Source organism: Pelodiscus sinensis, chromosome 2 (genome assembly GCF_049634645.1).
Source record: "Pelodiscus sinensis isolate JC-2024 chromosome 2, ASM4963464v1, whole genome shotgun sequence".
Lineage (NCBI taxonomy): Eukaryota > Metazoa > Chordata > Testudines > Trionychidae > Pelodiscus > Pelodiscus sinensis.
Window position 1 is genome coordinate 132437514 of NC_134712.1, and position 24287 is coordinate 132461800.

The 24287-nt window shown below is 42.7% G+C and overlaps 1 protein-coding gene across 2 annotated transcripts in view; it reads left to right on the plus strand.

The window, feature by feature from the left end:
* Positions 1–24287, plus strand: part of DNAH5 (dynein axonemal heavy chain 5) — a 253320-nt gene that overhangs the window by 91650 nt on the left and 137383 nt on the right. For both annotated transcript variants that reach the window (XM_075921464.1, XM_075921465.1), the window contains 9 exons: positions 3700–3871; positions 7324–7469; positions 13106–13280; positions 13845–14084; positions 15093–15283; positions 15384–15483; positions 19342–19466; positions 20458–20659; positions 22710–22945. In XM_075921464.1, coding sequence (XP_075777579.1) covers positions 3700–3871; positions 7324–7469; positions 13106–13280; positions 13845–14084; positions 15093–15283; positions 15384–15483; positions 19342–19466; positions 20458–20659; positions 22710–22945 — 1587 coding nt within the window. The remainder of the gene's footprint in view (positions 1–3699; positions 3872–7323; positions 7470–13105; positions 13281–13844; positions 14085–15092; positions 15284–15383; positions 15484–19341; positions 19467–20457; positions 20660–22709; positions 22946–24287) is intronic.

Consider the following 24287-nt stretch of genomic DNA (forward strand, 5'->3'; position numbering starts at 1 on the left):
GACGCTACCTACGCTTCACGTTGGGACTGGACCATTTCCAGTACAAGGTTCTTCCCTTCGGTCTCTCATTAGCTCCGAGGGTATTTTCGAAGGTATTGGCGGTTGTAACTGCGTATCTCAGATGTCATCATATTTCCCTATCTAGACGCCTGCCTTCTAAAGGGATCCTCATACGCCGAAACCGCCTCTATGATACATACGACCACGGCCCTCCTCAGTCATCTAGGCCTTCTAATCAACCAAGACAAATCAATTCTGCACCCGGTTCAAGATATAGAGTTCATTGGCGCATGCCTGGATTCAGTTATAGCCTGGGCATACCTACCTCAACAACGCTTTGCAACCATGCAAGAAATTATAAACGGGATGCTCACAGTTCCTACCACCACAATACTTACACAATACTTACTCCGACTAATGGGACACATGGCTTCCACCACCTACGTAGTCCACCATGCTCGTCTGCACTTTCGATGTTTTCACCTGTGGATTGCAACCATTTATATCCCATCACGACACCCTCGAAACAAAACAGTTACTATCCCACCAGACGTGCTCGCATCCTTACGATGGTGGACAGTGCCAAACAATCTTCTGGCGAGGGTTCCGTTCCAACAAATCGAACCCACTATTCAAATCACCAAAGATGCTTCCCTGCTCGGCTGGGGGGCACATATGGATGGTCACGAAGTTCAAGGCAGGTGGTCCCCAAACGAGACACTCTTACATATCAATCTCCTCGAATTGAGGGCAGTAAGAAATGCTTGTGCACACTTTGTCTCTGACATCGCCAATCACACAGTCTGCATCCTAACGGACAACATCTGCGCGATGTTCTACATAAACAGACAGGGTGGAGCCCGCTCCCGCTCTCTATGTGCAGAGGCTATTCGCCTGTGGAACGCGTGCATCCGCAACCAAGTCACCCTTATAGCATCCTACCTGCCTGGAGTGAACAATACCAAAGCGGACTCCCTCAGCCGAAACTTCACCGCGGACCACGAATTGGAGTTACATACTGAGGTGGCGAACTCAATTTTCTACCAGTGGGGATGGCCATTGATAGACCTCTTTGCTTCTACCCAGAACACCAAATGTCCCCAATTCTGCTCACGTGCGGGACTTGGCAAACACTCTCTGGGGGATGCCTTCCTAATCAAATGGACAGCCCCCCTACACTACGCCTTTCCTCCCATTCCACTCATCCCAAGAGTTCTGCGCAAGATCCTGAGAGACAAAGCCCTAGTCATCCTGATTGCGCCATCATGGTCTCGCCAAACCTGGTACCCATACCTTCACAGGCTAGCGGTCCAGCCTCCCCACCCACTACCATACCGGATAGACCTACTATCTCAGGACGATGGCAAGATACTGCATCCACAACTCAATACCCTGCATCTTCACGCATGGCTTCTCTCTGGTTCTCGGAGGTAGAAGAGCGCTGCTCCCAGCGAGTAAAAGACGTCCTCCTCCATAGCAGGAGACAGTCTACTCGGAAAACTTATCAACAGAAATGGACACGTTTCTGTCACTGGTGTCAGCGAGCCAAAGTGGAGCCCCGTGCCTCACCACTAAATACCATCCTAGACTACATTCTGGACCTTAAAGCATCAGGACTGTCAATCTCTTCTCTGCAATAGCAGCATTTCATACCTTAGTAGATGGCTTCCCCATTTTTAACCATCCTATTACAAAGAGATTCCTCAAGGGACTCCAGAATGTGTACCCACCAGATAAGGCCCCACCCCCTTTGTGGGACCTAAATCTTGTTTTGAACCGCCTCACCAGACCTTCCTTTGAGCCACTGGCAACAGTACCACTTCCCTTCCTTTTTATGAAAGTCTGCTTCCTCTTAGCCATTACCTCCATCAGGAGGGTGAGCGAACTCGGAGCATTAATGTCAGAACCTCCTTACACAGTTTTCACAAAGGATAGGGTCATACTGAGACCCCACCCCACGTTTTTGCCAAAGATCTGTACAGAATTCCATCTCAATGAACCAATCGTATTACCTATCTTTATCCCAAAACCGCATTCTTCGCAGACAGATGCCAGCCTGCATACTCTGGACATCCGGAGAGCTCTGGCCTTCTTCCTAGAAAGAACAAAACCATTTCATAAATCTGAAAGACTTTTTATCTCCATTGCTGAACGATCTAAAGGGACACCAATATCATCGCAACTAATCTCAAAGTGGATATCGACATGTATAATCAAATACCACTCTCTGGGCAATAGACCCCTACAACGCCCACCATGAGCACATTCTACTCGAGCCACGGCTGCTTCTACAGCCTTTCTGGGCAATGTCCCCTTAAGAGACATTTACTGGGCAGCAACGTGGTCTTCAGACCATACTTTTGCTAAACACTACGCTATCCTTCCACAACTCAAGAACGATTCAGCAGTTGCCACAGCAGTACTCTCTACCACTGCTAAACAATGACTCCGGCTCCCTCCTGCCTTACATTGAATACTGCTTTGCAGTCACCTACAGTGGAGCACCCACGGGGACACTACTCGAAGAAGAAAAGGGAGTTACTCACCTCGTGCAGTAACGAGTGTTCTTCGAGATGTGTGTCCCCGTGTGTGCTCCACGACCCTCCCTACCTCCCCTCTGCTTGGAGTCAAAATTCTCAGGCGGAGACGAGGAACTGAAAGGGAGGGGGTTGAGTCACGCTCCTCAGGAGGCGGGAAGGGCTTGAGACGCCTCCTGGGCATGCGTGGCTCAACAGGGGAAACTGCTATACAAAGCTCCGATCTGTGGCTCAGGGCAACCCTTCACCTACAGTGGAGCACCCACGGGGACACACATCTCGAAGAACACTCATTACTGCACGAGGTGAGTAACTCCCTTTTCTATTGAGTCCCTCTGAAACATCCGGCCACTGCTGGAAGACTGGATAATGAGTTAGATGGACCACTGATCTGACCAATATGTAGCCATTGGTATGTTTATGTTAAACTGTGCCTCTGCATTAGAATGCTGCACAACACTTGACTGCAGCTTCTCAACCTGAGACTAAAGCTAGATAAAGCAACCTTAAATCTTGGGTACTCAACTTGAGTCATCTGTATCCTAATATTGCACTAGTGTAGATCCAGCTGCCATTACAGTTCCTTTAGGTTAGTTTGTAGATAATCACTCACATGTGGAAAAGCAAAGCTTTAGGAAAGTCATGGGGGGTAACCAAAGCTAAAAGGTGCCTTTTAGAATTTCTCCCTAGGTGGGATAGTAGGCTCTGAGAACTGGACTTCTATCCAGTCAGTGTAATAAGTGGCATTGTTGGGAGTGCTGTCAACTAGATTAAATGTAAGAGACTAAGAGCTATGTTTTTGAATAACAATTTTATTTTCAGCAAGGATGTTAATTTTGTTTTCCTAACCAAATTCCAATTCTGATTAGAGGGCAACACTCAACTCCCTTCACAGCTTCATTTAAGTTAATTCTTTCCTTCCCTTTGCATCAAATATGTTGTGCAGTGGTAACTGCATTTTAGTGACCAAGTGTTCATGGTATTTCTGTAGGATTCGTAAGGATGAGTAGTGCCATTTAAAATGTAGAGTTAAAGCCAATGTGGAAAGAATCAGGTGTTTCATTGTTTAAATTTTTTTTTATAAAATAGAGAATAATAAGAACCTGACTTTTTATTTGTGTTGTGCATGGTAATTAGTGTTATTGCCCTCCATTTATTTCAGATGATTCTGGCAGAATATAAGAGAATTAAATCAAAAATACAAACACCAATTGATCAACTAATGGTTCCTCACTTAGCTAATGTAGATGATGCTATTCAGCCTGGTTTAATGTCACTCAACTGGACCTCCCTGAACACTGAGAAATACATAAATAATATTTTTGTCAAACTAGGTAAGTATGCTTGTAGTTAATCTGCATTTTTCCACTCAGTGGTGCAATTAAAATCCAATTCTTACTAGTATGGAGTGGGGCACCAACTAAGGGAGGGTACATGTTACCCTCTCAGTGACTCCTCCCACCCCCAGCTCAGGATTCCCACACTCTCTCTGTCTCCTCCCAGTGGTTCAGCCCACTTCACTGGGAATGGGGTGGGGGTGGAAAGTATGTGCTCTGTCCTACTCCTGCTGAGCTAGAGATTACAGGACAGCAGAAGAACATGGGGCCACTGTACAGCCTCATACTGGCAGCTCTTCCGGATTAGCTGCTGTACCACCCCTGCCCTTCCATGCAGCTGTGTCAGAGAGGAGCTGCCAGATCTGCTTCTTTCCCTGCAGTGGTTCCCAGCAGAGCCCTGCAGCTCCAGGCTCTCCTAGGAACATCAATGAGGAAAGGAGCAGAACCCCAGCCCTGCCCTCCACGGAGCTACACCTCTGTCTGCGGTCAGCAGGAGAGAGTAGGGGGCTCTGCTCATTTCTCCATTGGGAGGGGCAGCAGGGAATGGAGAAATCTGGCTGCTCCTGTTGTTATTGTGGCGCTCCCAGCACCATCCTGCTGATCACAGAAATGCAGCATCTCCATGGAAGGGGTCAGAGCTGAAGTGTCTCTGTGTACAGGGTGTGTGGGGGTAGGGCTGGGAGTTCTGTTTCTTTCCCTGCTGGGAGGAGCAGCCAGGAAAGAAGAACTCTCGGAGTTCCTCTGAGGAAGGAGAAGATCACTGTCAGCTCCTTTGGCTGCTGTAGTGCGTCCAGCCGCCCCCCCGCCTCCAGCTGCAGCTCCAAGGAAGGGCAGGAGGCAGGGTTGGGGACTGTACAGCCATGCCAGAGAGGAGGTGTGGGGCAGCTGGCTCCTCCTGTGTCATTCTGGTATGCCATACCAGCTAAAATCAACTTGGTCGTACAGCATACCAGAGTGTACTGCCTTACTTGCGGTGCTGCATCCACTAAACTACAAGTTGTTTCCTTCAATCCAGGTATACAGTCCAATGTTAAGTAGAACATTAATTCTGATTATAGAAGTATACTGTGCATAAATTAAAACTCCACAATTCTCACTCATAATGTGTTGTAATGCTTATTCACCCCATGGGAGCCAAATTCAGGGCTTCCTCCAATTCACTGTTTTCACCAATGTTGTTCTCATGTGTACTTGTCTGCAGCATGCAAATACTGGAAGAAAAGAGTGAAAGGGGACAAACGCTATTAGACTTCACTATTGTGATATTCTTCTCCACTTCCCCAATAGCTCCCATATATCAATTTCTACCTTGTCTGGGCCTCTTATGAACAACTTCCTAGCTGGCTGAGTTAACTTTTTTCTAAAACTCTTGCAAATCCACTAATACAAAAGGGCTGTGTCTAGACTGCATCCCTTTTCTGTAAAAGGGATGCAAATTAGACACATCGCAATTGCAAATGAAGCGGGGATTTAAATCCTCCCCTCTTCATTTGCATAAAAATGGCTACCGCTTTTTTCCGGCTCGGAGCTTTGCCGGAAAAAAGCGCCAGTCTAGATGCGGATCTTTCGGAAAATAAAGCCTTTTCCGAAAGATCCCTTATTCCTCTTAAAATAAGGAATAAGGGATCTTTCGGAAAAGGCTTTATTTTCCGAAAGATCCGCATCTAGACTGGCGCTTTTTTCCGGCAAAGCTCCGAGCCGGAAAAAAGCGGTAGCCATTTTTATGCAAATGAAGAGGGGAGGATTTAAATCCCCGCTTCATTTGCAATTGCGATGTGTCTAATTTGCATCCCTTTTACAGAAAAGGGATGCAGTCTAGACACAGCCAAGTTGCTATCTAGGGCTTCAAGGCCTTTTGCATTTTAATACATGCTGCCATACTGGTACAAGCAAAAATAAACTCCACATGCCCCCCAAAACTAAAAATATAACCAAATGGAAAGAGAATACAAATAACATTCTCTGGTGTGCACACTGTCTGCAACAGCTTGGGACAAGAGGTTTTGTAACCTGTCCCAAAGGTCAACAGGTCAGATGCTTCAGATTCATTTACTGCCAAAGATACCTATATCTCACCTAATAACTACAGGAAAAAATACAGGAAATGGAGCTTAACACAACTCATGAAGTGAATCCTGCAACATTAAGTGATCTATCCATTAGGGGTGCTAAAATGCATCTAATCATGTATCCATGTAGTTGTTGAACATTTCTGTGGTTATATGGGTACATATGGGGTCGCAGCCAGCTCTCTTAGGAGCCAGTGTGCACTGAGAGCTGACTTTTAAACTGGCTTCTACTGCCTTATGCTGCTGCCTCTGTATCAGCCAGCAGTCAGCTCCCTGAGAGTGGGCAGGCAGTCAGGATTGGTACTTGCCCGGCTCCCTGTGCATGTTGGCTCTTGGGGAACCGTCTGCCACCCTGCACGGCTGCCACTGGATCAAAGGCAGCAGAGCAGGGTGACTGTCGGCTCCCCAGGAGCTGTTGCATTGTGGAAGTTGGCTTTGAAGCCAGCTCTCTGTGTGTGGTGGCTCCTGCATGCTATCTTGTGCTGCTGCCTCTGATACAGAGGCAGTTGCGCAGAGCAGCAGGTGGCTTCCTGGGAGGTGTGTGCTCTAGGAGCTGGTCAAGTACCAGCTCCCACCTGCCACCCCACTCTCCATGCTGGCTGCTGCCCCATGCTGCTGACTCCCTGGGAGCTGGACCAGGAGCCGCATGTAACTGTTTGGGTAGCCAGTAGCCTCATGCTTATTGATTACCCATTTAAATGGGTACACTCTTAAATCCTTATTATCCATAAATGACTTGGGGCCCTGATTGTATTTGTCACACATTGTACTTCATCATTAATTCATGACAGATCCAGCTGTGCGAACTTTAAGCAATCATATAATCTCTGTCAACTGAAACATCTAAAAGAAACAGAGGCATACTGCTCTGATAATGGTTGAGACCTTCTTTGAAGCTAAAGAAGTTATTTAAGTGTAGGGTGGCATACCTTGTCAAAATGTTTAATATTGGATTAGCTATAGTAATCTGATCAAAGGATAAAAATGGTTGCTTATTGCTGCTCATAAGTGCCAAATTTCTTAATTGGAAATTCTGAGGTTTTGAGATTAGGGAGTGGTATTGTATGATGAAATTGGGCCCAGATTTTGTAGCACATTGTCTGTGCTAAAATGGTAGTTCTTAGAAAAACTTTATTTCATGAATTCATAAACCTTGCTCTGGAAGTTATCATACTTAAAATGAAAAAAAAATTGATGTAATCTAACATAATCAGTCCAGACGTATTAGCATGTTGAGGACAAAAACATGAGAGAGGAATTAGATGGGGCTTTTTAACAAAAAATATCTCCTCCTTTTGGACATTCTATTTTTATTTTTATTTTATTTTATTCTATTTTTAAATTATTTTTATTTTTATTTGGTCTTCTTCGGTTGAAAAGCTGAGCTGGAGCTGCTGCTGGATCGAGTGAATAATCTCATAGAATTTCGCATTGACTCTGTTCTACAAGAAATGAGCAGCGTGCCACTTTGTGAACTGCCAGAAGATGAACAGCTTACTTGTGAGGAATTTCTCCAGATGACTAAGGTTATGAGCCTTATTCTTCTAAAAATGTGTTTAGTTACTTTACATTGAAGTATGTTCTTACTGAGTTAGTATGACATGCTTTTTCATTAGATATGAGCACTCCACTAATGATTTAAAATTATGAAGTAATTTGATGAGTAACTAACTTGTCCCAATTTTGTCTGTGTGTGTTTAAAAGGAATAAATGTAGGATATGTAAGATGTTTCAGTTGTGAGGTGGCTTGTGGAGCTTCTGGTGTCCTTTTCCTATTTTATGTAAATTAACTTAATTTGAAGATCCACCCTTTCCCCTTTTTCCTCTTACTGTCTTAGAGATCTGCCATTTGTCATGACATGGTACATTTGAATCTTCTTTGATGCAAAAAGGCTGGAGGTACATATGAACGTGCTTTGTGCTGATCAGAGTGGTTAGCTGTCATCTGCCCTGGAGAGTAATACTGTGAAGATGATTGGGAATCCATAGCATTTCTTTTTATCCTCATGGCCTCCTCAGCTGGTGTGTGTAGAGTGAGCCAGTGCACAGGCAAATTCTGTCCCAGAGACACTGCAAAAGAGTCGCACTGTGGGAGTCCCTGGAAAGACTTCCTGCAGCACAGGAGGGAATGAGTTAACTCAGTAATATTTAGGTCTTCAGTTTTCACATGTAATAGGCAAGGGAAAACAAGCATTGCTGGTTGGATAGAGACTTCTTTAATGTTTTTAATGAAGTAAATACTCACGGAAACTGCATAATCATAGGAGACTTCAACTTTCCAGATATAGACTGGAGAACAAGTGCTAGTAATAATAATAGGGCTCAGATGTTCCTAGATGTGATAGCTGATGAATTTCTTCATCAAGTAGTTGCCGAACCAACAAGGGGGGATGCCATTTTAGATTTGGTTTTGGTGAGTAGTGAGGACCTCATAGATGAAATGGTTATAGGGGACAACCTTGGCTCGTGCGATCATGAGCTAATTCAGTTCAAATTAAATGGAAGGATAAACAAAAATAAATCTGAAACTAGGGTTTTTTATTTCAAAAGGGCTAACTTTAATAAATTAAGGAAATTAGTTAGGGAAGTTGATTGGACTAAAGAATTTATGGATCTAAAGGCAGAGGAGGTCTGGGATTATTTTAAGTTAAAGTTGCAGAAGTTATCAGAAGCGTGTATCCCAAGAAAGGGGAAAAAATTTATAGGTAGGTCTTTTAGACCAAGCTGGATGAGCATGCACCGCAGGGTATGTCTACACTGCCACCCTAGTTCGAACTAGGGTGGCTAATGTAGGCAATCGAAGTTGCAAATGAAGCCCGGGATTTAAATATCCCGGGCTTCATTTGCATCTTGCCGGGCGCCGCCATTTTTAAATCCCTGTTAGTGCGGAGTCCGTGCCCACGGCTATACGCGGCACGGAGTAGGTAGTTCGAATTAGGCTTTCTAATTTGAACTACTGTTACTCCTCGTGGAACGGTAAATTCCTTAATAAAGAATTGTACTGGTGTTGTTATAACCTCAAAAATAAATATTCCAATAGGACATTGATGCAAATATGCTTGTACAGGCAGTCCCTGAGTTACGCAGATCCGACTTATGTCGGAGCCGCAGTTATGAACGGGGTTTGCTCCGCGTCTCCCAGGTCTGCTGGAGACCAGCAGACCAGGGAGACGGGGAGCAAAGCCTCGGAGGACGCCGGCAGCGGGACAGCCGCGGCGCATCTGGGCTGTCCGCTGCCCGCGTTCTCCGCGGCTTTGCTCCCCGTCTCCCTGGTCTGCTGAGATGGGGAGCAAAGCTGCAGAGCATGCAGGCAGCAGGACAGCCGCGGTGCGTCTGGGCTGTCCTGCTGCCCCCGTGCTCCGCGGCTTTGCTCCGGACGCCTGTGGTACAGCAGCTGGGGCGCTGCCGGTTGGTCCCGTAGCGCCGCTCTGGGCGCTACTGGACCAACCCGGCAGCACCCCAGCTGCTCTTCCCCAGGCGTCCTGATTCAGCCACTGCTGGTCAGTTTCAGCAGCGGCTGAATCAGGACGCCTGGGGCAGAGCAGCTTGGGTGCTGCTGGGTTGGTCCAGTAGCGCCGAGGAGCGGCGCTACTGGAGCAACCCAGCAGCACCCAAGCTGCTCTGCCCCAGGCGTCCCCAAGTCAGCTGCTGCTGAAACTGACCAGCGCTGACTACAGGAAGCCCGAGGCAGAGTTGCTCTGCCCCAGGCTTCCTGGAATCAGCCACTGATCAGTTTCAGCAGCAGCTGACTTGGGGACGCCTGGGGTTCTTAAGTTGAATCTGAATGTAAGAACTGGCTTCCAGATTCAGCCTGTTGAAACTGATCAGTGGCTGATTCCAGGAAGCCCGGGGCAGAGCAACTCTGCCTCGGGCTTCCTGTAGTCAGCCGCTGGTCAGTTTCAGCAGTGGCTGAATATAGATGCCAGTTCCGACTTACATACAGATTCAACTTAAGTACATCTTATATGTAACCCGGGGACTGCCTGTAGTAGTGAAAACAGTTGTGAATGAATAACTTCTAAACAGGAGCAACTGGCATAGTAGGTAAGGACTTGTTTGGACTCAAAAGTTGAACCACTTAACTATACCAGTCTAGTGAATGATAGAACTGTGTTCTAGATGCAGTTCAACTACAATAAAGGTGACCAGTGTAATTCTAGTCTACTTCCATTAGGGAAAAAAGGATAAGCCTTGTCCTGTTACTGTAATTGCATGCACACAAGGGGATGTGCTGGCATAATTTACTGTGTTAAGGTCACTACCTTAATTTAATAGTTACAAAAATGTGTGTAGATCAAGCCTAAATCATAATTGTAAGTGATCTTGATCACTGGTAGCATAGCATGTTACATGTATTAGAACTTCTAAATTAACTAAAATGTGCTAAGTACCACATCTTTCCAGTTATTGATTATATTGAATTAGAGCACCTGTGTGTGTGAAACTTCTCAGTGAAATATGAGGTGAAGCCATGGGCTTCCAGTGCAGGCAAGAAAGGAAAACATTGACCGTACTATGTGGTGGGATGTGTCTTAAAATAATTATAACACACGTATCAAAAGTTTTAGGGGTGACCTCTTTAAGATGGATTTTGATTTGTGACACTCTGCTGACAATGGGGAGACACTTCATAGGTGCAGTCAGTCGCAGGTACCTGTAGCAAAAAAAGACTAACTTTCTTGGAAGATATCTCGATCCTTTAGACCTCAGGTTAGTGATTAGAAAATGGCAATAGACGACATCTTGTCAGAAATTATTGAAGCAGTCTGTCTCATGTGCTGCTTCAGTTCTTCTGCAAAGCTGCATCCAGGTCCAAAATCAGAGGCTGAATTGAAACTTTCTAAAATAATTTCACAGTGTAAAACGAATATAATTCTTAATAAAAATAAAAACCTTTTGCCAATCAGTTAAACTTGTAAAAAGTTTTTTCAGTTTTTCAATTTTAAGCTGTGGGACTCTTCTTCACTTGTTTTCCAACAGGAAATTAATAGAAGTGAAAAGGTGGGAAATGCCCCATATTTTTCATTTTAAAATTAAGCTTTCTGTTTTGAACACTTTGGCCCAGCCTTAATTTAATTATAATAAGAATATGCATGTAATTGCTCTGTGTTTATATTTTTTCCCTTTCCTGGACTCTCTGGTAACTATTTCACTTAGATCACTGTTGTTGTAAAAAGCTTTTGGTTTCTTTCCTGCCAATCTTAACCATGAATACCAGTATTTCCTTTGGCCATGTCTACACTAGGAGATTATTTTGAATTACTAAGTTAGTACGCAATTTTACAAATTTGAAGTTGCGTATCTTCACTGCGGGGAATAATCGAATGTAGTCCAAGACAGGGTCCATTAATGTATGCCCTGTTTCGGACTCAGACCCTCAGGAAGCACTCCGGGGAGCTGCAGGAGACCTCCTGGAGGCCACTTAGTTTGATTTTGGGACTGACCCTGTTCAATATCTTCATCAATGATTTAGATATTGGCATAGAAAATACACTTATTAAGTGGGCAGATGATACTAAGCTGGGAGGGGTTGCAACTGCTCTGGAGGATAGGGTCATAATTCAAAATGACCTGGACAAATTGGAGAAATGGTCTGAGGTAAACAGGATGAAGTTTAATAAAGACAAATGTAAAGTGCTCCACTTAGGAAGGAACAATCAGTTTCACACATACAGAATGGGAAGCGACTGTCTAGGAAGGAGTACGGCAGAAAGGGATTTAGGGGTTACAGTGGACCACAAGCTGAATATGAGTCAGCAGTGTGATGCTGCTGCAAAAAAAGCAAACGTGATTCTGGGATGCATTAACAGATGTGTTGTGAGCAAGACACGAGAAATCATTCTTCCGCTCTACTCTGCGCTGGTTAGGCCTCAGTTGGAGTATTGTGTCCAGTTCTGGGCACCGTATTTCAAGAAAGATGGGGAGAAATTGGAGAGGGTCCAGAGAAGAGCAACAAGAATGATTAAAGGTCTAGAGAACATGACCTATGAAGGAAGGCTGAAAGAATTGGGTTTATTTAGTTTAGAAAAGAGAAGACTGAGGGGGGACATGATAGCCGTTTTCAGGTATCTAAAAGGGTGTCATAAGGAGGAGGGAGAAAACGTGTTCATCTTGGCCTCTGAAGATAGAATAAGAAGCAGTGGGCTTACACTGCAGCATTGGAGGTTTAGGTTGGAAATTAGGAAAAAGTTCCTAACTGTCAGGGTAGTCAAACACTGGAATAAATTGCCCAGGGAGGTTGTGGAATCCCCATCTCTGGAGATATTTAAGAGTAGGTTAGATAAATGTCCATCAGGGATGGTCTAGACAGTATTTGGTCCTGCCATAAGGGCAGGGAACTGGACTCGATGATCTCTCGAGGTCCCTTCCAGTCCTAGTATTCTATAATTCTATGATTTAGCAGCACTGGAGCATCCACACTAATGTTATTTCACACTTACAAGTTCAGGAGTAGCGTTATTCCTCATGAAAAGCAGGAGTACAGAGTTCGAATTCTGAGGCCCCTTATTCTAGAATATTCCTTTGTGACCTGGTGAAAGCATAAAATGGAATTGAGTCGCTAATTGATTTCAAACTGGAGAGTGGTTTTTTTTTTAAACAAAACAAATTTACTGATATAAATGTGACAGGCTGGATTAGTCAGCTTCTTCCTTTCTCTGTAGCATTCCTTATAAAAACTTAACAGTTTGGTACTGAAAAATCTGACAAAAGTCATGTTATTCATTAAACTAAACAAAATGACCTTGGAAAATACTGTTTTTGAGAGAGCCAGACTTCATATCACTAACACTATCTTTCAAAATCATGGATCAGGCCCCTTCCCAAAAATCAAGCTATTTTAAAAGTAAATTTTGGCTTTCTATGTTCTTCTAATTTTTTTAAGCTTCTAAATTCATGAACCCTAGAAAGTATTTTAATAAAAGCTGAGATTCTCACGCAGTACCAGATTCCAGAAATTGGGTTTCTAAGAAAAAGAAATATCAAAATAATAATGACATTGCTTTAGTTCACAACACTACATACTTGATCTACTTTGATACCATGTTTTGTTATCTAGCCTTATGTGGGATTATTCACAGGATAATGTACCATTTAAAGTAGTTTGTGCCAGGAAAGCCAAAAAGAAATCATACTCAACAATATTTGATGTGTTTCTTGACAGGAGCTCTGTGTTCAAGGTGCACAGACTTTGCATTTGAAAAGCTCATTGGTGGAAGAAGCAGCCAATGAGCTGATAAACATGTTACTAGACACAGAGGTGCACTCTAAAGGAGAAGATGAAAAGTCGAATCCACGTCCAGTCACTGCTGAAATGAGTGAAGTGAATGAAAATGAAGGTAAGAGATAATACTTGAAAAACAGTTGTCTTTGCTTCACACAGAATTTATCTTTACATGTAGACAAAATATGTTTCATAGTTAATCTGATACTTAGAGGCTTTCACGTCTATGGATTACATTACAGGCTTGAATCTGATTCAACGTGACTGAGAGGTGATACAAAACCTTTCAGCTACTTTCCTTATGTGAAGTAAGCCCGTGACATCAATCCAGCGTGCATAGCCAAATGTCCATGACATAGAAACTAACACCAATAGGCATTATTTGACAACCATAATTTATAGTCAGAGGACAAATCTTGGCTGGATAGGCAGAAAGTTATATCTTTACATTTCTGGGATAAATCTACTAGGTCTTGATTGTGTATTGAATTTAGTCTTCAGGTAACTAATTGCAAAGTGATTTACCTCTGGACAAGACATTGTGGGCATTTACCAACTTACACTCCTTTATGAAGAAAGTATTTAAAATGGTTAATTTCCAGACATGTAATTGCATTCTTGTTCTCTCCAGAGTTTATTAAATAATGTTCTAAATTACTATAATTTTACTGATTTGTAGAGGAAGAAAGGAGAAAGGAGAAACTGGCATCCTCTTATACAGCAAGTCAAATAATAGCTGGGATGTCTCCACCTTTAACAAAGAAGAAGAGAAAGGAGATGGAAATGTTAGAGGAAGAAGCCCATGAACTGCTTACCCATTTCTATCACCGCAATATTGATGCCCTTTTGAAGGTTACTCGGAACACTCTGGAGACCCTGCGCAAGCGCATTCATGCCACTTCTGTAATCAACTTCTTAGGTAGTCTAAGATTCTACTACTTTACACTTTAATTAATATGCTGAAACCAACAATTAGACGTGGTATCATAATACCATGCTAAACCGGATTTTCAAAAGAGGGTGGAACAGGTGAACAAGTAATTTTGTGGGTTGGCTTGTTATGCCACAGTTGCCCGTGTTGTACGTTTTCCAGGGAATTTTCCCAATATGATGAATATCCATCTATAGATAGATTATGTACTTTTTGAAAAAATTGAATGTAAGAATTTTGGGGCTGGTTGTATGAAAGGCTGTGTAGTCTTGGACATGCATACGGTGACTAGAGTTTGTAATTGAAAATCTGGGGCACTGTTACTTATTGGATCTTGAAGTTTGTATAGAGGTTTTGGCACCTGTATGGAGAATAGATGTCCCTCTATTTCTTAGCTGATAAATTGACATAGACAAACATAGCACCCTTTCAGGGCTTACTCATATATAATGAGAAGACACAAATCCAATTTATTTTCTTGGCAGTCTACCTTTAAAGACATTAATAAAATTAGAGGCTTACATCCTTCATCTAAGTTGCATTTGCAATTTTGTGCACCACAATATTTGAGTATTCAAAATTCATATTTTATTTAATGTTCAAAATTGTATTTGAGTGCATAAATCAGAATACTTGCTGATAGTTTTGTTCAACTGTTCATACAACAACCAGCTTTTGTAGTGGTGCAGAAGGGAAAATGCATAAAACTCTATAAATGGCACAGAGTTTAGTGCTTTTCAGTATTACTACTGACTTCAGTTCAACTAGGATAAAGATGAACAAGGCTAAGGCAGCTTCCGTCATTACAAAGTACACAAAATTAACTGCAATAAGTGTTCCCCTACAGAGTACTAAGTTCAGTATCTTCTAATATGTTATATTTTTAAAAAGCTATTAATGGCAAAAGCAGATCAATGTAAATTGGTTTAGTTTAATAAAATACAGATTAAAATAAAGAAACTATACTTATAACAATCCATTTTGTTCTTCGTTTAGACAATGGCCAGGCTTCTAAGCAAAACCAAAGTGCCCAACCTATTTTTCAGACTAGCATTAATCTGTCTATCCCAAATATTGTTATGCTGCCAGCTTTGGATGAGGTACAGCAAACACTTAATAAAGCTGTGGAGAGTATTGTCAGTGTCATGAAAGGTGTTGGGCAATGGAGTAAAGAGAGAATATCTAAGGTTTGTTTTCAGTACACTTACTTTTAATATATATTTGAAATCCCCGCTCCTGAAAAATTTATGACAGAAAATAAATATGATCATTCTACTTCCTACACAGAAAAAAATGCTAGAAAGAAAAATAGCTGCTTTGCGGTGCAGTAACGGAGACAGTGATTCTGATGATGGAATGAGAGAAATTGGAGTAAAAAATGCACAGGGTAATGAATTTTAGAGTATCACTGCTTTAGATTTAGAAATAAATGTCTCTCCTACTGTGTGTGTTCACAGATATGTACTACTTGGATATGAAGATATAACTAAGAATACGTTAATCTTGCCATTTTCGAGGCTATATTTATGGTACATGAGTGGAAATACAGTGTGCAAATACAATGATGGGGCTGGACACAATCCCTGTGTTTGCTATCCTGTTATATGAGGACCAGAAGACTTCCCATGGTGATAGAGGGGGGCAATATTTTGCTACTTCCATCTATAGCCTGCCCTAGGTGTTGCAGCTCTGGCTATGTGATGTTTAGTCCTCCCAGTACTTTCATGGGAATTCTAGCTGAGGTAGCCAAAATATATGTAGGGATACCACTATAGCAGACTATTTCCATGACAACTCCACTGTGCGCTAAGTCTTCATAGCCACAAACTGTGATAGGGACTCTTAAAGACAAAGTTTATTTTGTGACCAAAATACAGCCACTTATATTTTTGTACCTAAATGATTAAAAACACATACAGCTGGTCCCGACTTATGAACGAGTTACGTACCAAACACTAGGTCGTAACTTAATCGGTTCGAAAGTCGGATTACATTTACTTATGTACGGCCGCGCTGTTTGTAAGTGCGGATTTCGTTCGTAACTTGTGTTCCGGCTGTATAGGAGCTTGGTCGTAAATACGAACGATAGTAAGATGATGCGTTCATAACTCGGGGACCAGCTGTATTAAGGAGTGTCTGCTTCCTGGGTAATGATTTATAGTAGTGTTGGATTAAATTTGAATTTAAGCAAAATTCATCATATGTATAAAAGTTTCAGCGGGGTAGCCAAGTTAGTCTGTAATTGGAAAAACTTAAAAAAAAGAATAGTCTTGTAATACCTTAAAGACTAATAAAACATGTAGGTAGTATCATGAGCTTTCGTGGGGAGTTATTAAAGGTCCAATTTCTAAATTAATAGGGGATGGGGGGAGTGAAGAAAGAGGGAAAAAAAGGGGGAAAGAAATAGTCAGTGTGTCCATACTCATGCTTTCCCCCTTCTTTTTCTTTCTCTCTTCACCCCATCCCCTATTTTTTTTAGAAACTGGACCTTTAATTCCCACAATATAAGAACTAGGGGGGTCACTAAATGAAATTAATAGGCTGAAGGTTTAAAACAAACAAAGTTTTTCTTCACTCAGCACACAGTCAACCTGTGGAAATCCTTGCTAGAATATGCGGTGAAGGCTAGAACTTTAACAGGGTTCAAAAAAGAACTAGACCAGGAGTGCCCGTTAGAGACAAAGAACCAAAATAGTGGTGGATAGAGTGCGAAGAGCCACATACTGGGGTGGAGGTGGGGGTTGGGGGGGAAAGAGTTGTTGAGAAAAAAAAAAAGCCGCGCCGGGGGAAAATAGGTACTGGTACACCATCTGGTGTACAAAAAAAGCACTGGGAAGGGGTGAGAGGTACAATCTCTGGGAGGGAATTTGGGTACAGGAGGAAGTAGAGAAGAGAATGCTGGCCCAGCGAGGGAGCTCCAGGCTGGAGAGTGTTGGGGTTAGGAGGAGGGTTGGGTGCTGAGCAAGCTGCAGGCTTGTGGCTGTGAGGGTGCAGGAGTTTGGGTTGGGTGCATGAGGGGCTCAGGGCAGGGAGGCTGGGAGTATGATGGGCTCAGGACACAGATTCGCAGTGTGTGGATGGTTCAGGAGTGTTGTGGCAGAAGACTGGGGATGTGGGGGGCAGGAATTTGGGGGGTGTGAGAGGCTCAGAACAGGGGGTTCCAGTGTATGATAGGCTCAGGTTTGGAGTCGGGGGGAGGGGGGGCTGCAGGAGTCTTATGATGCCATGGCCAGATGGAGCCAGTGCCCTGGGGACTTCATTCCCCTGCCGCCTTCCCATGCAGGAGGGAGGGAGATTCCTGGACTGCGCCAGCCCCAAATGCTCGGGCAGCATGCACCTTGCTCCTCTGCTCCCATGGCAGCATGCGCCAATGGAGTAGCTGAAGCCGGCGCAGTCCCGGACCCCCACCCCATCGCCCGCACGCAGGAAGGCAGCAGGGGAACAAAGTCCTCAGCGTGTGACGGACCAGCGTTTTAGGTACCACACCGACTGTTGGGAGGTGTGTGGGGGACAGCAGCCTGCGTACTTCTGGGACCTGGCACGCAGCTGCAGAACTCCCCCCACCCCTCAGGAAGCCCGCATTACCTCCATTGTCCCTAGGTAGCATCAGCACAGCGTTCATTTTGGGGGTGGGGAGAAGCGCTAGTGAGGACAGAGGAGCTGGGGGCCATTTTGGGAAGGGGGGTGCAGTGGTGGCTTCGCGAGCCACAATTTTTTTGGGGGAAGTGCCGCATGCGGCTCATGAGTTGTGGATTGGCCACCCCTGAGTTAGATAGATTCATGGAGGTTAGGTCCATCAGCGGCTATTAGCCAGGATGGGTAAGGATGGTGTCCTAGACTGTGTTTCTCTGGAGGTGGGTGACAGAGGAGGGATCACGTGAGGATTACCTGTTGTGATCCCTCCCTCTGGGGCACCTGGCATTGGCCACTGTCAGCAGACAGGACACTGGGCTAAATGGACCTTTGGTCTGACCCGGTATGGCCATTCTTATTTTCTTAATAACTCCCCACGAAAGTTCATGATACCATCTACATGTTTTGTTAGTCTTTAAGGTGCTGCAAGACTATTCATCATGGCTTAGTCTACACTGTAGGGCTTTTGTGCAAGAAGCTTTTGCGGAAGAGTTCTTGCACAAAAACTTCTTGCGCAATAGCGCGTCCATACCTCAAAGCACATTGCAAAAGCGATGTGCTTTTGTGCAAGAGAGCGTCCACACTACATGGACGCTCTTGTGCAAGAAAGCTCTGATGATTATTCACAAAATGGCCATCAGAGCACCTGTGCTTTTTCCAATGGGGGTTTCTTGCGCAAAAACCCCTGCGAAGCATCCACACTTACCTTTTTGCACAAGACCTATAGTACAGAAAGGAGTTATTCCTCGTGGGAGAGGAATAACTCTACCAGCAAAAGCCCTCTGTTCTGTAGATTGTCTTGCGCAAAAACGCGCTGAGGTGTGAACACTCTGCCAGTTTTTGTGCAAAAACCTTGTAGTGTAGACATAGCCCATGTGTATATATTTCTCATAGTCTCTATGAGTATAGTATTTGAATGCCTCAGACCTGCTAATGTATTTATTCTCAGTTCACCCTGGTAAGATAGGGAAGTGCTAGTACTTACTATTTTGCAGTTGGTTAACTGAGACCCAAAGTTTATGGGACTAGCCCAGAGTTGTCACAGAAAGTCTTTGAGGGAGCAGGGACCTGAAGCCAGATCTCCCAAGTCCTAAGGTAGCATCTTAATCACTAGACCGTCCTTGACATAATATTTAATTACACATCATGCTAATACTTCATTTTTTTAGGACATGGGATGGGGAGAATGCCTTTTTGGACCCCCCTTTCCTTAAATTTTAATATGTCTGAATTGTGGTCCATCTTTCTCTGCTTGAGATATTACTTTATCTTCCTCTGGAGCTAATTGATGCTGCTTCCACATACCACACTTCTGGCTTAGTCACTTGGTCACTTTAAAAGAGAGAGACCAAACAGTGTACTGTTGGGGAGCTTAAAGTGAAGAGGTTGCTATTTGGTGACCAGGAGTGTCTTGTTTGGTAAAGAATGGCTTTGTAACAGCCACTCTTAAATTTGACTATACTCTTTTGATTGATTAAAATATTAAGACTTAGAATGCTTATTAAGAGTATCATGTGTCTTCAAATTGGGAATTTTGTTGAACTGAGAATTATCAAAAAATTTTAAATTGGTCTTTACAAATACAGTAATGTTAGTGGCTCTGTCCTTTTAGATATCACCTCTGCAAACTTGCCTGCTCCAGTGCAAAACAAAAACTACTACAAGAGTGTTTCTGAGAACAAAGAAATTATTAAATTGGTCTCTGTACTCAGTACTGTCCTCAGTTCTACCAAAAAGGTAAGCAAGCAGGGATATGGTTGAGTCTTACTATCAAGGGCACTATCCTTATGCCAGGAAATGTAAGGAGCACACAGCGCTGGGCTAATGCATACAGGATGATGAAAATCTTATACAATTGTTTAATAGAAACTGTGATGGAAGAGAGAACATTTGTAGTTGCAAAGTGGCATCATGTTTAGAAAGGGTAAATTTGAATAGCACACAACTCTGAAAGCTTTATGGGAGTTCAAGCTTGTTGTTTAGTATAAAACTGATAATTGGTAACAAGTCCCCAAGGTGTGAACGACCATCTGAAAGAGTGTAGCTAGATACATCTGAAAGAGTGTAGCTTGTATATTATAACAGTGGTTCTCTCACTAGTGGTCTGCAGCTACCTCGCACGTGGTCCGTGATGGGAACTTACCCCCCCCCCCCCACATGCGAAGCTGCAGCAACATTTACAGCTGTCAGGTGGGCAGGTGAAGAAAGCTGTAAATATTCAGTATATAAAACTTAAATATTAAGGTCAGTTTGACAATTATGGGGGACATATTGGTGCACTCATACTCAGTGTGGGTTTGAGAGGAGGCGGCGATGTTAAATAAAAGATAATCCGAAAATAAGAATAAATAACTCCTGAACTTGTACTCTTACCCCCGGACCTGAGACATTGCACCTTTTAACTCAAAGGGGCATATTATTTTCACGGATTTGTAGTTAAGGTTACATGACAGTAACTGATGGGAGATTTTAGTACTAAATAATTTAGCAGGAACATAGTGATTTGCTCAGTCATATGCAATATGATTAAGTTTTTAATATCTGAACAGCTATTGCATTCTAGCAGGATTTGCTTAGCTTTAATATTTTCATGTTCTCCTGTTCAGTGTTGAAATGCAGCTTATCCCACTATTTCTTTTCAGCTGAACCAGCAACTGAAATATTTGAGAAATTACTTGTTCACAACTCTTCCCTGAGAAACTCCTTTTGACCTTGTAATTTTTTCCAGGAGGTTCTTACCGCTCTGGAGCGTTTCAGATGTTATGACCATATCTGGCAAAGGGAGAAAGAGGAAACTATTAATAAGTTCATAACAGGCAACCCTTTACTCTCTGAATTTGAGTCCCAGATCCTCCATTTTAAAGACTTGGAGATGGAGATAAACTCAGAGCCTGAATACATCTGTGTGGGAGCTATGGCACTATACACAGGTACAATAGTCAACTCAAGTATTTTGTAGAACAAATTCTATATTGTTTCACTCCAGCTTTTACCATTAATGCATATTGAAGCAATTGAGACTATTGCCTTAAAATGCATTTTTATATTCTCCCCAGAATTATACCTCTGAAGCCCACAAAAAGATACTGAGGAGCGACAGTGTCTTAAGTTTATAGACAGGCTCGAGTGATAAGATCTATTTTTGTCCTTCATGCTCAGATCTGAAGCATGAATTATCTGTGTCAAAATGTTACTACTGCGTGGAAGGAATCAAATAAATGTACTTGTATTGTAGTCAATTCATGCAATTGTTTTAAAGTAACTCAGAGGAAAAAGCTGTTGGATGCTCAGAAATCATTGGTGGCATGGTGGCAGAGGTGTGGGTGTAGTTGCATTACCAAAGGGAGACACTCTGCTATAGTAGTGATAGAAATGTAGCCGTGTTAGTCTGGTCTAGTTGAAACAAAATACAGGACTATATAGCACTTTAAAGACTAACAAAGATGGTTTATTAGGTGATGAGCTTTCGTGGGCCAGACCTACTTCCTCAGATCAAATGCCAATTTTCTTCCACTATTTGATCTGAGGAAGTAGGCCTGGCCCATGAAAGCTCATCACCTAATAAACCATCTTGTTAGTCTTTAAAGTGCTACATAGTCCTGTTTTTTGACTCTGCTATAGTGACTGCCATAGGGGATAAACTGGAGTGTGGGTGTATGAAGTAATAACACTAGATAGCACATGGGAGGAACCCAATACTCAGGTGGAATACCTTTCCCCTTCCTGCACATTCCTTGCCAACCTTACAGCATGAGGACTAGTGACCCTGCAAAGGGAGGGAGGAGACTTGTTCTGTGACCCAAAAAACAGGAATCATGCTCATAGAAATAAGAAGACACACTGCATAGGTACACATGATTGATCACAACAGGGCCCTTAGATAACTTCAAAATAATAAACATCACATTTTACACAAGTAATAGAAGGGCATACAAGCCCTGTATTTACGGGGATAATTTAAACTAATCCTAAACATTGTGACTAATATATCTTCATCATGGAAGCCAGAGCTTCTCCTTGATTTATATACACTAGCATAGCAGAAATAAACATTGAGGCCTTAATTTGCCCCCATGTGGTAGTAAACTTGTCCAATGCCAAAGCTACTACAAGTTAAATGAGTAATTTTGGTATCATTAGTTTTTTTAGAGATTTCACTTAATCCCTGCCCCAGTTATTCTAAAATGATTTAAATAACTGCCCCATCATGTGTGTATGTAATCCAATAGTTCAGTGAATACATTTGGAGTGAGGACAACTGAACTGATGAACAAGAGAAAACATGCATTGTGAACACTCACAATTGTGTAACATAGCAAGTAATTAAAGAGCCAAATCATGACTCCCTCTATGTTAATTCATAGCAGGGGAAGAGTGCAGGGTCCATCCAAAGCACTCCAGTGCAGGAATCAATCACAATTCAGCTGCACACTGGTTGGGGTGGCGCTTGAACTATGAACAGTACTATGTACCCCCAAAAGATGGTTTTTCCATCACCAAATGCATGCATTTATCTAGAGACTGTTAGAAATGAGAGAGTGCACTTTTTGAGGGCTTAAGCATTGATACAGCACTTGTGAAAATAGGGCCCTGAAATATAAAGGTAAAGTCATTGCCACTTTTGAATATGCTCCTTCCAGCATCCCTAAAGACATAACACAAGCTGTCTTTTATGTGCATATAGAGTCCAACCAGTGAAGCTGAATGACTTGTCCAGCATACTTATGGTGCTGTGGGACAAAACCAGATTTTCAACAATTAGATTTTCTTCAGGTGAAAGTGAAATGCTCATTCTAAAAAAATGTACACTCCTTTTTGCCAAATCCCTTAATCCAGCTAACATGAGAATATGCAACAGTCATCTGAAAAAAATCCCAGTGTCTGTATTTGGAAAAGTACTGACAGATTAACAAGGGGCCCATGTGTATAAAATCTGCTTTTGGGGAAATTATCTAACATGACTTGTTCTCTGTTTTCTAGCTGAGCTGAAGCTAGCGCTGACTGCGGAAACCAAGGCTTGGATGATTGAGTTGGGGCGTTACTGTAACCAGAAATACAGAACAGAGATGGAAAATATTTTCACATTTGTAGAGGAAATCAGCAAGAAACTGAATAGACAAATTAAGGATTTGGATGACATAAGAATAGTAATGGCTGCATTAAAAGAAATTAGAGAGCAACAAATCTCCATAGACTTCCAAGTGGGACCTATTGAGGTAATCAAAAAGGGGTTAAGTGTGTGTTTATTATGGGTGTGTATAGAACACTGTCTACTGAAGTCTAAATTTTGAAAACGTGGTGAGAAAATATATATATTGTAGTGCTAACATGAGCTAATTAGTTAAATTATAAAATTAGTCTGGGTCCTGACAGTCCTTCACGTGCAGAACTCCCTTTGGAACAAATACAACATGGAGTCTTGTGATACCTTAAAGACTAACAGATTTACTTGGGAATAAGTTTTCATGGATAAAAACGATTTAATCAGATTCATGGTTTTTCCCTCATCCCAAGCATGTTTGTATCTGGAGGCTAGAACAGAGAGTGCACTTACACTCTTGAGCATTGGTGAAGTGGTTTTTACCCATGAAAGCTTATGCCCAAATAAGTCTGTCTTTAAGGTGCCAAAGGACACCTCATTGTTTTTGCAGATACAGACTAACACGACTACCCCCTGAGACTTGTCATTAGGGCAAATGTAAACTAAATGAGTCAAGAGTGGGGCATTAGCCTCCCATATACCAGAGAGGCTCAGTCAAGTGGACTTCTCAAATGAGAATTATTAAGGCAGTTGACAAGATGATTGTTGTCCTTTGGTGCAGCAGAGGCCAAAATGTAATCTGGTGTTGGTCATCTTCCTTTCTAAGTGCTAACTAATGGTTCTTATCTGCTTCTTGTAACTATTTAGTCTTTAGGATGCTACTAAACTATTTGTTGTTTTGTAAGTTTTTCCTGTTACACGCGGCTATCCCTCTGAAGCTTATCTAGTCACTGTCCTTTTTTTCTTCCTCCCCTTCATTTTTCTCCCTTCTCTGTGCCTCCCTCTCTCCTTCCCTTATTTATTCTTGGTTCTGGACTTCCAACACTCCAATCATCTGAAGAAGTGGGCTGTGCCCACGAAAGGTCATATACCATTTACATGTTTTTTTAGTCTTTAAAGTGCTACTAGACTATCTGTTGTTTCTTAAGTTTTTCCTGTTACAGAAGCAAAAGAAGTGACTGTTAGACTTCAGAGACCTCTGGCTATTCATCTGATTGAAGAAGTCCATGCAGACTTAAATGGCAATTGCACAAAGGATCCCAAGAAGACTTGGGCTTCTGTATAGATGCTAGAGCAGGGCAGGTCAGGTGACTGTGCAGTTTCAAATGTGGGAGAGGGCAGCCTGTCGTTCTGTGCTGAACTATTGACATTTCACCTGATAGCTAGGAGAAAGGAAAAAAAAAGATGTGGCAGCCACCACAAGAGACAGGAAATGGTGACAGGTAGATCAGCACAGAACTGCCACCCGCCCTCTACCAAAGAAGGTATACAACACGAAGGCCGAGGTGGAGCTGGAC